This window comes from Ailuropoda melanoleuca, chromosome 12 (genome assembly GCF_002007445.2).
Source record: "Ailuropoda melanoleuca isolate Jingjing chromosome 12, ASM200744v2, whole genome shotgun sequence".
Lineage (NCBI taxonomy): Eukaryota > Metazoa > Chordata > Mammalia > Carnivora > Ursidae > Ailuropoda > Ailuropoda melanoleuca.
In genome coordinates this window covers 81,425,542-81,440,575 of record NC_048229.1, presented here as the reverse complement: position 1 = coordinate 81,440,575, position 15,034 = coordinate 81,425,542, and the positions used below count along the sequence as shown (strand labels likewise).

General features: G+C 58.8%; 1 protein-coding gene and 1 long non-coding RNA gene across 4 annotated transcripts; one reads left to right on the top strand and one right to left on the bottom strand.

Annotated features, from left to right (window-relative positions):
- Positions 1-607: 607 nt before the first annotated feature.
- DPEP1 (dipeptidase 1) lies at positions 608-14,966 on the bottom strand. 3 transcript variants are annotated; one of them, XM_034672694.1, is made up of 11 exons: positions 14,828-14,966; positions 7,265-7,470; positions 3,196-3,328; positions 2,821-2,920; positions 2,542-2,692; positions 2,303-2,372; positions 1,797-1,973; positions 1,607-1,712; positions 1,452-1,527; positions 1,059-1,194; positions 608-981 (listed from the first exon to the last, which is right to left on the bottom strand). In XM_034672694.1, exons 1-11 carry the CDS (start codon positions 14,828-14,830, stop codon positions 814-816), a joined length of 1,326 nt encoding a protein of 441 aa, XP_034528585.1. In that variant the 5' UTR covers positions 14,831-14,966; the 3' UTR covers positions 608-813. The 3 variants fall into 3 exon arrangements, with proteins under 3 accessions (XP_034528585.1, XP_034528584.1, XP_002926841.2); XM_034672693.1 differs by having other exon boundaries at positions 2,821-2,953; positions 14,828-14,964; XM_002926795.4 differs by having other exon boundaries at positions 1,607-1,691; positions 2,821-2,953; positions 14,828-14,962.
- On the top strand, positions 3,323-9,616 carry LOC117804587. The gene is made up of 3 exons (XR_004629127.1): positions 3,323-4,931; positions 7,302-7,507; positions 9,275-9,616. It is a non-coding gene; the product is annotated as an uncharacterized LOC117804587 (long non-coding RNA).
- Positions 14,967-15,034: the final 68 nt, after the last annotated feature.

The following is a 15,034-nucleotide window of genomic DNA, read 5'->3' as shown; positions in this document are numbered from 1 at the left end:
CCGACTCAGAAGAGAAACCCTTTAACATTAAATCGATCCTAAGTGATCTGCAATTCCTCACCAGTGTCCCTTTTGGTCATGGCAGATCTGCCTGCGAATGGGAGGCAGGGACCCTCACGGGCAGGGGGAGCCAGGCAGGCACCTGTGGGCTCTCCAGTTTCAGGGAGGGGCTGCACGGGGCTGTCCACTCATTTGCGGGCATCTTAGGGCCCAGGGCGCCTGGGCAGAGGGGCTCCTCACTCAGTATTCAGGCCTGTACCCGTCCAGATAGGGCATTCATAGAGGCTCTGGCCTAGAATGGGGGCAGCAGGGCCAGGAGGCAGGCTGTGGGCACACGTGTGTGCATGGGGATGGGGGCACACACGTGCGAGCGCATCACAGTTTGGGGTGTGTAGGTGTGTGCGTGGGGAGGGGGCAACTGGAGCCTTAAGCAGTGCCCACGCAATGCCCTTTTTAAGACCTGAGCCCTGTCTGGCCCTGCTCTCCCAGGACCCAGGTACTGCAGTGTCTGGAGGTCCAGCCTGGGACCATTTTCACGGAATCTGCCCTTGGGTGCTCAGGAACCCCCCTCCAGGGCTGGGGTGCTGCTGACACACACCCTCATGACTCAGAAGGGTTGTTGCCTTTATTGACGGTCCCCTGTGTGTCTGTGTCTGGCACTGTCCACGGCTCACTGCCCTCAGGTGAGCCCAGCTACCTGCTCAGGAGAGGCCAGGCCTGGTGCGTGCGGAGCAGCGTCCTGGAATCTCCCCGCTCTGGTGGCCACAGTCTCCCCAGAGCCGCAGGAGCCCAGGAAGTCCGGACCCCAGGGCATCACAGAAGACACAGGCCGAGGAGGATGGTGGTGAGGGAGGCCAGCAGGGCCCGCGGCTGGTGGTGGAAGCTGGGGGCCTCGGAGTAGCCATATGTGGTCCTGCAGGAGCCCTGCAGCTTGTCCAGGGGGATGGGCTGCTCTTCGGGACTCTGTGTGTGATCGCTCACCTGGGGACAGACACAGGTTGGGCTGCCTGCCTGCCGGCCTGCCGAGAAGCCTGGGTCAGTGCAGCAGCCCTCCTCACCTGTTCCACCGCCTCGAACACCCTGAGCAGGTTGTCGGCCAGGGCGCCCCTGACCTCCGCCTCTGTCCACTGCCTCCTGAGCAGCTCGGCCACCAGGTCTGGGTACTTGGACACATCCTCAAGCCCCAAGGGGAGCCTGAGGTGAGGGCAGAGAAAACCAGGCTATGCATTCCAGGGGTCAGGACCTCAGGGGCACGTCCACCTCCCCACAAATAACTGGGCTGCCCACACCCCCATCCCGAGTCACCGGGGGGTCCAGTGGAGTGGCCTTGAGAGTGCGACATGCTGGGGCTGTCCGCAGTTACACACTTGCTAGCTTCAGGCCCTCCTGACATGTTTATGGGGAGTGTGACCCTCCCAGCTTATCCCCAGGACACTGGCCTTGCCCCCTACCTTGAAACACCGTCATAGTCCCCACCAAAGCCCACGGCTCCGGCTCCTGCCACCTTCTTGATGTGGTCCAGATGGTCTGCCAATGAAGGCAGCAGGTGTGGGTCCCCAAGCAGCCCTCCCCACCCCTGCTGCTGTGGCGGCTCACGTCCACCTACCTGCTACCTGGGACAGGGTGGCCTCCTTTTGGCAGGAAACGTAGTCATTGTAGAAATTCACCATCACCAGGCTGCCTGTCTGGTTCTGCTCAGGAGAAGGACGGAGCTGTGGGCACAGGAGGGAGTGCCGCAGCCCAGGACCAGCCCAGGGGCAGGGCAGACCCCCACACCCTGGCCTGCAGCCCCTCACCACCAGCTTGAGCACATCGTCGGGCACGTTGCGTCGGTGGTTGCACAGGCTGTAGGCTGAGGAGTGGCTGAAGACGACGGGGGCCTTGGACAGGTGCAGGGCAGCCTTCATGGTGGCCACGGACACGTGGGCCAAGTCAATGATCACCCCCAGCCGGTTCATCTCCTTCACCACGCTCTGCATGGACACGGGGCTCAGGGGCCAGGAAGGCTGCACTGGGCACACTGGTGTTTGCACAGTCTTCTCGGGTTCACCACGGCCCCCTCCCCCCGACAAGGCCAGGCGTGGGCAGGGGGCAGATTTGGGCAAGGGCCCCTTGCTGGACTAGGCGCTAATGAATTCTTCAATGGCTGGGGGATGACCCGTGGGTTCCAGGGAATGCCCACCCTGGGACAACCCCTGCTAGCTTCAGCTGATAGTAAACCGCAGGCCTGAGAGGCAAGACCTTGTGTCCTGGGTCAATTCTCAGAGGGGGACTGTGGCCCTTGCCGAATGCCCCCCCTCACCTGGCCAAACTCTGACAGGCCTTGGCTCTGGGCCTCGTCCTCTCCTGTGTCCACCAGCCAGTTGTCAGCCCTGGGAGAGCAGACAGCAGGTGTCCCAGGGCCAGAGTGGTCATCCCGGCCCACCCACGTCCTGGACTCCCGGAAGGACAGGGCGGTGCCAGAGGAGGGCAGAGCTAGGGTGTGACCCCTGCCCTGGGACCCTCCCGTGTGGCCCGTGGGCCCTCCCAGGGGTCACTCACCAGGGTGTGTTGCAGCTGTGGGTGAGGGTCAGGTACCGCACGCCCAGGTGGTAGAGTGTCCGCAGGACGCCCAGGCTGCTGTCTATGGAGTGGCCGCCCTCCACGCCCACGAGACTGGCCACCCTCCCCTCCCGGAAGGCCTGCCGGATGCCTGTGAGGAGAGCCAGCCGGGGTGCCTGGGTGTCTCGGGAGCTTCCACAGGGGGCACACCTGAGCAGCACCAGCTGCTGCGTTCAGGGCTGGGGCGGGGGCTGGGGGGCGGGCCGGACCAGGACCCACCTGTGCTGTTGGTGACACAGACAAAAGTCTCAGGGTACATCTGGCACATGCGGTGGACGACATCGATCTGCTCCAGTGTCCTCTTCACTGCGTCTTTGTTCTGGGTGTCGCAGGGAGTGTATGCAGACCAGAACTAGGGAGCACAGGGGTGAGGGGCTAGGAGCTGGGGCCCTCCCCCCCCCATGCATATGGCCATCCGGCTTCCCTCCCATCTCGGAAGCCCTCCCATGGCCTGTGTGGCTGGGGGTCCCCTGCGAAGATTCGTGGCCTCGAGGGGCTGAGGACGCACTGGAGGGCCTGCCGCTCAGCCAGGACACGGAGGAGGAGATGAACGGACCCCAGCAGAGGCAACTGTAGGGCTGAGCTGAGCCATACCTGGCCCCCCACAAACCCAGCCTTCAGTTTGGGGATGTTGGTGTGTGTGTGGGCGAGGCTCGTCAGGTTGGCCTTCTCATCGAGGAGCTGGTTGTTGAACATGGTCAGCAGCTGCCAGGGAAGGTCGTTGTGCCTGGGGGGGGGGGCCCGAAAGAAGGGTCAGAGGCAAGGCAGGACGGCCACGTGGACCTGGGGCCTTCCCTGTTGAGCACAGTTGAGGACTGAAGCCACAGGGGTGACACATGGCTCCTCTAAACGCACGGGGCAGAGAAGCTCTCCGCCGTGCTCCACACCCAGCCCAGGTGACCGGGAGCTCAGGCAGCCTCTTCCCTCCAAGGACCTTTCCTGCGGAAGAGGGAAAATCACCCCTGGGCAGCAGGGGCAGGAGTGCAAACAAGCTTCGTGAACAGGGCTGGCTGACGCTGGGCAGCTGGGTGTGGGACCCTGACCCTGACCGTTTTCACAAATTAAAGATGAAATCCTCCCCTTGCGGGGAGGGGGCAGGGATGTGGGTGTGACCTGGCTTTGGGGGCCTGGCACCCCCACCCCATCCTCCTGGGGCAGCAGAGCAGGGCACAGGGGGCTCTGTGACAGCCCAGCCCTGTGTTTCCAAGCACATCCTAATATCCTTCCAAAGGACTGAGGCCCCTTTGAGTTTTCCCAGGAGCCAGTAGGGGTAGGTGCTTTGGAGGGAGAGAGGGGAGGGAGGAGGAGGAGAGGGGTTGACTGTCAGCAGCTGATAACAGGCTGCAAAGGCAGAACCCACAGGGCTGAGCAGGCTCCTCCCTGGACCCAGGAACCAGGAGCGGCCCGGAGGCGGAGGGACCTCTGGGCGCCAGGTCCCCCTGAGTTCCACATGTGGAAGAGAGCGGGTCGGGGAGCTGACTGGAAATGCAGAGTCTCAGGCCCCTCTCAGGCCCAGCTCAGACCAGCTGGATTCCACGCTTTCGTCAGCCAAGCCTGCGGAGGCGCTCCTGATGGAGGCCTAATGCAGTGCCAGGGGTCCTCGTTCCTGGCGCCTCGAGGGCCCGTCCAGCCCCATCCCAGGGTCACTGCTCTGTGTGGGTGGCCCCTCCTGCTTTCAGGACCCCCCCCCCCGGCCAGGACGAGCAGCCCCGGCCTGACCCCCCATCAGTTTCCATCTCCAATCCTGGCTCCCGCCTCTCAGCTCAGTTTCTCTACCTGTAACGTGGGGACGCCTCGGGCGGTACCTTCCTCAGAGCCAGCCGTGAGGGTGGGTAACCGCTAGGACCTGGGCCTCGCAGGACCCACCCCTGCTCTCCTGGGGGGCTCCTGCCACAGCTGCGCTTTGATGTGACAGGGTGCGGCCTGGTGGCCAGGATGCCTTTGCTGACCGAGAGGTGGACGGGCAGGTGAATGCCAGAGTCCCAGTGCCTCGTGGTGCGGTCCTGGGGCAGGGCTGGGCGGGGCCCCTGGACAGGACTTTACTCCTTGCCTGAGGGTGCCCCACCTCTAGCCGCCAGCCAGGAACCCACAGGGGGGAGGGGCACTTTCACTGGAGCCCAGGGTGGGGAACAGAGGCCACCTTCGCCCTGCGGTCAGCATGGCCGCTCTGGAGCCTGCTGGACCCACCCTCCTTATCTGTGGGGCGGGTGCAGCCTCTTCCCGCCCCGACTCCAAGGGGGGGAGGTGACCGTTCCAAGCACTAGAAGGACAGCTAGCTATTGTAGGAGACACTGCTGGTGGCTTCCTATCCATTCTCCACCTTTTTCTTGGTAAGAGAACCCCGTTTTTTTTTTAAGATTTTATTTTTTTATTTGTCAGAGAGCGCACAAGCGGGGGCAGAGGGAGAGGGAGAAGCAGCCTCCCCGCCCAGCAGGGAGCCCAACGTGGGGCTCGATCCCAGGACCCTGGGATCATGACATGAGCTGAAGGCAGACTCTTAACCGACTGACCCACCCAGGTGTCCCAAGAACCCCTATTTTTAGCAGGGAATATGGCCATGTGAAAAGAGGTCCCTGCCTCTTTTTAGCCGGGTGGGGCCATGTGACTAAGTTGTGCCCTTTGGCAGCTTCCAAAAGCTCTCATTTACAGACAGCTGTTGCTCACTTTTTGCCCTTTCTGTGTCCCTTCCTTATTCCTGCTGGCTGGCATGCAGATGTAAAAGCTGGAGCTGGTGCAGCCACTTTAAACCATGAGGTGACTATGGGAATGATGGCCACTATGTTCCATTATAGAACACCGTGCCAGGACTCCCTCTGGATTTCTCTTGTTGAAATCACTTACTTGGGTCTCTTACGAGCAAGAGTAATGCAGGTAGCCAATACTAACAAGCAACTAGTACTGGTTTGGGTCCTGTCAGCCTAGTCTTAACTTTCTAGCTCTTTAGACAATTCCAGATACCCAGATCGCAGTTCCCTGAGTATTCCTGGCTGTCTGGGCTCTTTGATCCATCTTACCCCTCATATAAGCCTCTAAACCCCAGCCCCTGAACTCAGAGCCCCTCTCTGTGCCCAGCTACCCCCCGGGCCCCTCAGAATGAAGGAGCAGAGCACCTTCCCAGGCCCATACTGTTGGCATCCGCCTGCCCTTGCTGGCCTCCTCCCAGACAGCAGGGTCTCCATCCAGGACAGCAGCCTCTGAGCAGACTTTTCTGTGCCTCATCCCTCACGGAGCATGCATGAGGGGACCCTGGGGCCAGGAAGGAGGAATGGGGAGGAAGCAAGGGCAGAGGGGTGCACACGAGCCTCTGGTGTCCCCTCCCTTCTCTAGGGCTGCCACAGCTCCCTGGGGCTCCCATAGAAGGATGCATCCCATTTTCTCTGCTTTTCTTGCAGTTTTTTTGTCTGACAAAGCCCGGAGCATCTGTCAAATAGTAATGATCAAAACATTAATTCGGCACTTACTGGGTGCCAGACAGACACACAGGTGCTGTCCTAACATTCCCCCCACCCAAGGGTCTGCTAGCACGTGCTGCCTGCTGCTCTGCAGACTGAGTGCACAGGGACCCGAGGCCCTGCCCTCTGCTGGTGTGCAGGGGACTGCAGGAAGGGCGGCCGGGGCAGCCGGGCTGAGGTGTGTGCCCAGCTGGTATTTCACGCGGGTCAGCTAAGCCCAGGAGGAGGTGAGGGTGGGAGCATGGATGTGAGGACAAGCAGGGCCAGTGGGAGCCTGCCTGGAGCACCTAGGAGTGTGGGGATGGCCAGGGGCAGCAGGGGGGTCTTGGGGGCCCATGGAGGATTTAGGCCTTCCTCTGAGCTCAGTGGGAGCCATGGCGGGTGGGGAACTTGAACCAGAAGGACAGGAGCTAGAACCTATGTTTCCCAGATGCCCTCTGGCTGCAGCACTGGGACCAGACCTCGGCTGACGGGGTCCAGCACAGTCTGTCTGAGGCTCACTGGTGACCCACTGAAGGTGGAGGTGGGGGCGGGGGGGGTAGATTCACGTGCACTGGGAACTGGAGGGGACAGACCCTGCCAGGCTGGCTGTGACGCCAGAGAAAGAACGAGGTGCCACCAGGGTCTTGGCCGGAAAGGGGTCTGCAGGAGTGGGTGAGTTAGTGAGCACACAGATGAGGTCCAGTTGTGCACACAGCACAGAAGGAACCCAGGGACCTGGGGCCTGATGAGGCCTCCTGCAGGTGGATGCAGGAGAGGGAGGGGAATGAGAAAGGTCTCAGAGGAAGGTCAAGAGGGCCAGGAAAGGCCTCCAGGGGGCCCGTGGTAGATGCCACCCTTACCTACAGCTTCAGGTGAAGAAGCTAACGCCCGAGAGAGAATATGGCTCCTTGGGCTATGTGGCTAGTTCGAGGCGTGCTCAGGGCCAAGCCCCAACATTCTAATCCCCAACACCCTATCCAAGCTGGGATCTGGCACCTAGGATGCAGGTGGGGGCCTGGGGGCCTTGCAACTGCTCCATTCCTGCTGACACTTTGGGGGGCCCTAAGAGACCCCATGAAGGAGCTGAGGCCAGCAAAGGGCAAAGGCCATGTTGCGGGTGGAGCAACTGAGTCCTGGTAGAGTTAGGTCTGTCCTCAAGTCAAGGGCACGGGAGCTCCTGGCCCCTCCGTCCCTGGATCGCCCGTCCTGTCCCATGCGTGGCAGCTTACCCATCGATGACAGGTGTTTCTTGCATGATTCTCTCAGCCTCATCCCGGAACTGGTCTCCAGCGCAGATGGCCACGAGGGCCCAGAGACACCAGCTGATCCACATGACACCGTCTCCGCAGCGGCTTCCAGTGCTGCCGTGCAGCGTCTGTCCTGACCTGGCTGCCTCCTGCACCGCGGGGTCCGGCCGAGGCTGTAAGGAGCTGCTCTGTGTGCAGAAGAGAGAGCAGAGATCTTTGGTCCAGGTGATTATTGCCAGGAGTCTTCCCATTCAAGGCTCCCAGCGTTCAATCAGTAACCAGCACTTCCCGGGGAAGGGAGGGGGGCAGATGGAAGGTCCTGGACCCTGTGGGCTGGGTGTAGCACAGACATTGCCCGAGGCCGCTGACCCCAGGGGAGCATCCAGAGCCCAGGTGAAAGGGCAGACTTGGGAGGGGTCAACGTGTTAGTTGTGTCCTTACTCTCCCCGCAGCCTGGTGCCTGAGATCTGCAAAGAACTAGAACAATCATTCAGAGTTGCCCTCTTGTAATGTACCCCTTTGCTTGCCTGTAAAAATAGTTTCACGTGAGCATGGACGATGGAGCACGGCCCCCTGGGGGGCTCCCACGGCACCCCACCCAGCGCTGGGGGCCCGCACCTGGCTTCTGGCCTGCAGCTCACTGGTGTCCCGGCCCCCCACATTCTGGCTGCAGGCTTCTGACTGAGCAGGCTGGACTTGGGGCTTTGGGTCAGGAATCTGGAGCGTCAGCACTTTGCAGCCCTGCTGCCCACTCGGGGCTCGCGATGGCCAGTCACTGCTGAGACCAGAGGATCCTGGTCCAGGGTTCTAGGGAGCAGCAGGGCTGGGAGGGAACCAGGCCAGGGAGGCCGGTGAGAGGTGCTGGTGAGGCAGGGAGACCCAGCCCACTCTGGGTCCTTAGGGCTCTGCCGGGGGCGGGGGGGGGGTGGGAAACGCAGACTCCGTGCACTCACGAGGTTCCCTGATGCCTCTGCCCCTGGATGGCGTTGGGCCCTCAAGCAGACCTGTCCTGCAGAGCCCCCCTGCGTCCTCACCCTGCCTCCAAGGACGGGCCCTGCCTCCCGCCTAAGAATGAAGGTCATGTCCCAGCCCAGGCTTGGCCACCATGAGCAGAGGGTCCCGTGCCTGGAGCTCTACCTGTTTCTCCCCGTGGAGGTGATGGCAAGAAGGCCCACGTGGGGGCCATGCTGAGGGTAGCAGCCCTCCTCCACTCCGGCGGGGCTGGGGGCACGTCCCCCGTCCTCCGTGCCACTGGCTCCAGTCCCCATCAAGGACTTTGTCTGCCAGGACCTGCACCCCAACGGGGTGTCCTCGGGACCACACCTGGGGCTTTGACCTTCACCCAACCCTGTGCAGAGAAGACCTGCCTTGATGGGAGAGGAAGAGAGCCCAGGCCGTCATTCTGGGCCCTGGACTCTCGGCAGACCACCAGGGGCCGGGGCCGTGAGGAAGCCCGGGCCGGTCTCTGCGGAGCAGACGCATACAGCGGCTCGCCTTCTGCTGTGTCCTGTCGCAGACTCTGGTGTCCGCTCACCTCCAGCCTCCATGACCCGTCTCCTCCAGACCTGGACCCTACTTCTTGGGGGGCTTGGTCTGCCGGTGGCGGCAGACCTGCCTTTTCCACTGAGAGCTCCCCTTCTCTGCGAACCACTCCTGGAACCTGTTCTCTGCTTGTATTAACGGTGCCTACCCCCTGTTTTTCTGACTCTTTATTTCTAATTTTTTTCCTTATTTCAGAGTTGGACCCTAAGAGCACATAATTGTATTTTATTTCTTAGCCTCATCTGAGCATATTTGTCTTTAAATACGATGACCACTCAAGCCGGTCCACTCTTTCTTGTCCTACCTCGAGGCTCCTACCTCTGTCTGGCTTTTGCCAAAATTTTCAGGGGCTTTCAATTCCCTATCTCTCACACTCAGGAAGTTCCTTATTTTCTCATCTCTTGAAAGATATTTATTTGAATTTCTTTCTTTCTTGTCTTACTTTCTCAGGCCATTCCCCAGGCCCTGTGGCACCCTCGTGAATTCACACAGGTCGTGAGCCTGACCCGTTCGAGTCCGCCTCCAGCACCGCAGCCATGATTCGGCAGGTCTGCCTCCTTCGCTCCTGCATGGTCCCCGAGTTCTCTATCCCTTCATCCGTCCCCAGGTGGCCCCGGTGTTCATCCTTTGAAACCTGCCTGACCCTTGATTTTGACCTTCTCTGCATTTTCAAATTCAGAATTCACTGGCTTTAATTTTTTTTTTTAATTAAATTCTTGGGACGCCTGGGTGGCTCAGTTGGTGAAGCGTCTGCCTTCCGCTCAGGTCGTGATCCCAGGGTCCTGGGATGGAGTCCCGCATCCCTCCCTGCTCAGCGGGGAGTCTGCTTCTCCCTCTGCCCCTCCCCCTGCACGCTTTCTCTCTCAGATAAATAAAATCTTTTTAAAAAATAAAATTAAAACAGTAATAATTTTTTAAAAGCCCGACAGAAAAAGTCTCACCACACCCTCACCCAACTCTGCTAAATGGTGGGCTACATGGCTCTAACTTTATTTCCGGCTTTGCACATTGTGCCTCGACTTCCTCTTTCCACTCCCAGGGTTTGGTTCTCTCGAGTTGACTCCCTGGTACTCCCAGCTACTTGGGTAGCACAGGGCTGGTGGAGTGTGAGGAGAGGAAGACACTGGCTTCAGGTGCAAATTTCAAAGTAGACGGGGCCATCAAAACTTCAGTCCTCAAAAGTAAATAGCATTTTAGTGCAATATTTCTAAAAATCAAAAATTTGTGCAAAAAAATATACACGGATAAAATATAAACTTTTAAGTGAAGACAGGGCCAGTATTCTGACTTTCCCTTTTGCACCCAGCTCCAACACAGTTCCCCCGGCACTAGCCTCAGGGATGTTCACATTCTGTTTCCTAACGTTGGCGGCTCGGGACAGAGGACAGCATTTCTAGGAGTTGAGCTGTGTGACCACACTTCCTTGGGTGCTACTCAGAGGAGAGGACTCGGGGCCACTGGGATCCGCAACACGTGGGAGGCCCTGTGTGCCCTTGTTCAAATGTCATAAGGGTTCAGAGCATTACACCGGAGTGAGCTGGCTCTGAGCCTGAGTGCATGCCCTTGGGGCAGAGGCTCAGGTCTACACTGGGGAATCCATTTTACATCATTCCTTTGTCTGGCTCATAACTTGTAGGGGACAAGGCAGCAAGGCTGAGTGAGCTTGGAGTCAGACTGCTTGTGCGAGCTGGTCAGATTTCTGAACCTCAGTTTTTCCACAAAATAGAAGTCATTGTGGTCCTGTTGGAAACACTAACATGTAAACCTCCCAGAACCATGCCCCATGGATCAAGGCACTCTCAACTCACACTTAAACGTGTTTGCTCTATATGGTTTTATTGTTCACCCTGGAGTTTCTGATTGCTTTTTTTTTTTCTTGCACTGGGTGCTGTTATCATATTCTCAATCTTTCAAACTCTGTGCTTCAAACCTCATGGCCCCTAGCTTTGGATCTAGCTTTCTACTTAATGTCTCCGCTATGAACCTGCCCCTTTTTTTGGTTTATGTTCTTATTTTGTTAGAGTTGGTCCTTAAATCACTCCTTAGCAGTGGCTATGTGGGAAGTAAATGTCTTCAGTATTTGCACATGTCTTTATGTTGTCCTCATAACTGGTCAATAGCGGGTGCCTGGGTGGCTCAGTCGGTGAGGCGTCTGCATTCGGCTCACGTCATGATCCTGGGGTCCTGGGATCAAGCCCTGCGTTGCTCCCTGGTCAGCAGGGACTTTGCCTCTCTCTCCCCCCCTGCCCCTCCGCTCGAGCACTCTCCCTCTTTCTCTCTGATGCTGTGAGTTCTTTTGGATTCTCTTCTACCTACCTGAATGGCCAAGAACAGGGCATGCTTGTCTTCTCTTCCTTTACCACCTGAGGACGCAGGTGTGGTGGTCGTGGAGACTTCTCGTAGTGTTTGCTTTCCGTTCCAATTTCCTCCACTTGCTGTGGTTGCTCTGCACGGTGCCCTTCTCCCACATCCTCATGTCATAGTGGTTCAGGACAGCCAGGGGCTGGCCGGGCCCCAGGCATTCATTTTGAAGGACTCACCACGAGGAGAGAGGTAAGGAGGCGAGCACCACTGCGTGAAGAGCACGTCCTTCAGAATCAGACGGTCCCGGCTTCGAACCCCTGGCTGTGGCAGACTGCATTTCCCAGAGACGGCTGCATCAAAGCCTCGCAGCCCACGGGCTGGCCGTACAGAGCGACGCTGACCCCTCCGTGGGAGGTGACTGCCTCGAGCTCCCGGCTGATGGAAGGCAGCAGGCGTGACTCCTATGCTCCTCCCTGGCTCCGTCTCCTGCAGCACTCCTCTGGAAACCTGGCCTAGCTGCCCTTGCCAAGAGCCCCAGCGCAGTCCCAGCTGACAGACCGATACAAACCTTCGGGTGCTCCTCCAGCTGAGGCCTAGACCCCGGGGGCCAGAGACCAGCTGGCCCCCCGGCTCCTGATGGAGCCCCAGCCCACAGGGAAGAGGGGCGCAAACATGATGATGTGCACCAGCTGCTAAGTTGTGGGACCATTTGTTACACGGCAGTAGAGAACTGACACACTGGCCGTTTTACTGTGACCAGGGACTTTGGTTTTCTTGTCTGTGAAATGGGGGTGAATAATCCTAACCTCACAGGCAGCTACTCTGCCTTCCGTTCACAACTGCCACCCTGTCTGTGCCCCACAGTTGCTTCCTTTTAGTCAAGAGAAGCCTCTTGTGGGGTGCCTGGGTGGCACAGCGGTTGAGCATCTGCCTTCGGCTCAGGGCGTGATCCCGGCGTTCTGGGATCGAGCCCCACATCAGGCTCTTCCGCTATGAGCCTGCTTCTTCCTCTCCCACTCCCCCTGCTTTGTGTTCCCTCTCTCGCTGGCTGTCTCTATCTCTGTCGAATAAATAAATAAAATCTTAAAAAAAAAAAAAAGAGACGCCTCTCGTGCCTACCTCGCATCTGGGTCTCACCTGGGGCTGGGTGGTCCTCAACCAGGGGGCTGGAAGCCAGGGACAATGCTCTTCCCAGCTCGTCCCTGGGAGGAATCGTGAGGCCACCCTGACGAAGCCCCTCTCAGATGCTCCTCTCCTCCTGGCCCCATGGCCACTTCCCATAGAAACTGCCTCCACCAGATCCTTGCCTCGAGCCCTGCTTTCCAGGGAGACACTCAGCACTTTGCTTTAAATTGTAAAACATTTTATTTAAATAAAGGGAAGACTGTTATTAGTTGAGGAGTCAGCATCACTGGCCATAAGCAGAGGCAACACAGTGAAAATAAACACACAGAAACGGACCAGTGCTCCTGAGTCTCAGCCATAGCCACGGGGACATAGCCCACGAAGTTACAGCTTTCCTGTCCTGGGAGGTGTCGTGGCCCAGCCGACAGGCAGAGCCTCTGGACAAACCCGCTGCACAGGCAGCCAGGGGGCCACCGGAGGACCTCGAGTCATCGGCCGCCTCCCAGAAGCACCAGGGCACGAATTACCAACTGCAGCTCACCAAGGATGTTTCCACCAAAACTGCACCGTGACGTGCGACCCAAGAAAGCCCCTCCCACCCAAGTTTCTCCTGCACTCATGCCTCCAACCAGCCAAGGGCAATAGCTCACAGCAGCATGGACGCCCCAAGATCTATGACCAACTCTCCTTCATGGACACATGTGCTTTGGAGCATGAACAATCACAGACACACACACCTCACACGTGTGCCAACGTGCCCACGCCCTCATAAACACCACCCATAGCAGGCATGTGCAGACCCCATCCACGTCCACATCTAGACATCCCTGCATTTGCACAAGGGGACAGGTGCAGACACACCTGGCCATGACCCACACTCGTGCACATGGACATCACAGACAAGAACGCTCGGACACGTCCCAAACCCACGCATGCAGACGTATCTACACACTGGTGGACACACACATGATACTTTTCTGCATGTGATAAGCAAACATACACTCAGCTATCTACATGTGTGCACATAGAGATGCACATTCCTAAGCACACACACTCAGACATAGGCACACGCACGTGACCCTTTCACACCCATGTGACCACACACCGTGTCACACCCACGTGACCACACGTCACACCCACATGACCACACACCATGTCACGTGCGTGTACACACACCATGTCACACCCACGTGACCACACCCTGCCACATGCATGCTCGCACACACACCCTGTCACACCCATGTGACCACACACCATGTCACACCCACATGACCATACGTGTCACACCCACATGACCACACACCGTGTCACACCCACGTGACCACACACCGTGTCACACCCACATGACCATACGTGTCACACCCACATGACCACACACCCTGTCACACCCACGTGACCACACACCATGTCACACCCACGTGACCACACACCATGTCACACCCACGTGACCACACACTGTGTCACACCCATGTGACCACACACCATGTCACATGGGTGCCTGGCACATGGTGGTCTTGGTGCCATTGTGCCCACCTGGCCCCTACTCCCACCTCAGTGCCTGCAGCACAGCCCTCAGCCCCTGTGACCATTGATGGAGCGTGGCCTCCAGTGGGCTTGGAGAAACGATGGAGCAGGGGCACAGTGATGTGTCTCAGGGTGCAGGGGCAGCTCCAGCCTTTCTCCCAGGCTCCCTTGGCACTGGAGTGTCCTCCAGGCCCTCAACCTTCCAGGCCCAGCCAGGAGGCCACCACACTGACCTCTACCCCCCAAAAGCCCTGCTCCCCAGTATCCACAAAGATGACACCTTTGTCCACCCAACTCTTGGGAGTCATCTTCAGACTGGTGGCTTCTCTGCAGCCCTCTTGGTCCTGCCTTGTCCCCTAGTCCCCCGGGGAGACCACAGGACCCCGCTGGCTCCCTCCACCGCCACTGTCCACACAGCAGTGGGTCCCCTCCCCCACAGACTTCCCCAAGAGGCTTCTGTGAGGTCCTGGCCCCTTAGCCTCAGCTGGGAAGGGAGGGATGCAGCCTTGTCTCCTTGTCTCAACACCTCCCCAACCCCAGAAGTGAATTGTGTGTGTGTGTGTGTGTGTGTGTGAGAGAGAGAGAGAGAGAGAGAGAGACAGTGAGAGCAGGGAGAGGGCCAGAGGGAGAGGGAACAGAATCCTCAAGCCGACTCTGCTGAGAATGGAACCCAATGTGGGGCTCGATCCCAGGACCCTGAGATCACGACCTAGCTGAAATCAAGAGTCTGAAGCTTAACCGACTGCACCACCCAGGCACCCCGAGAAGTGACCTTCTTACCCCTCTGCCTGGTATCCATCTATTACCCAAGAACCCCAGAACCCAGCCTGCTGGGCCCTTCCTTTCCCCACTCACGACACACTCCTCTGTTAGATATGACTGAACTTGTCTGCCTCTCCCCAGGTCAAGCTCCGAGGCTCCCTGGGCATACAGCAGGTTCCCACTAATGAATGCAGGCTCCTCGGGGGCTCTCCAGGGGTGGGAGCAGACAGGCCTCCTAGGGCCTGAGAGCCCAGGCCCGGGCCCAGTTCCCAGGCTCCCCAGGCTCACCATAGACGGGATGGGGTGCGCTGTCTCTGCCTCTTGGCCGCTGCTCCCAGCTCGTGAGGGCTGGGGGGTGTTTCTGTTTTTCTCAAGTTCGTCCCTCCCCTGAGTTCTCCAGTCAGCTTCCCACTCACATAAAAAGCGACCTCTTTAAAAACAAGTTCCCCCAGGGGCGTCTGCAATGCACCGCAGCCACGGAGAGCAGGACCCAGG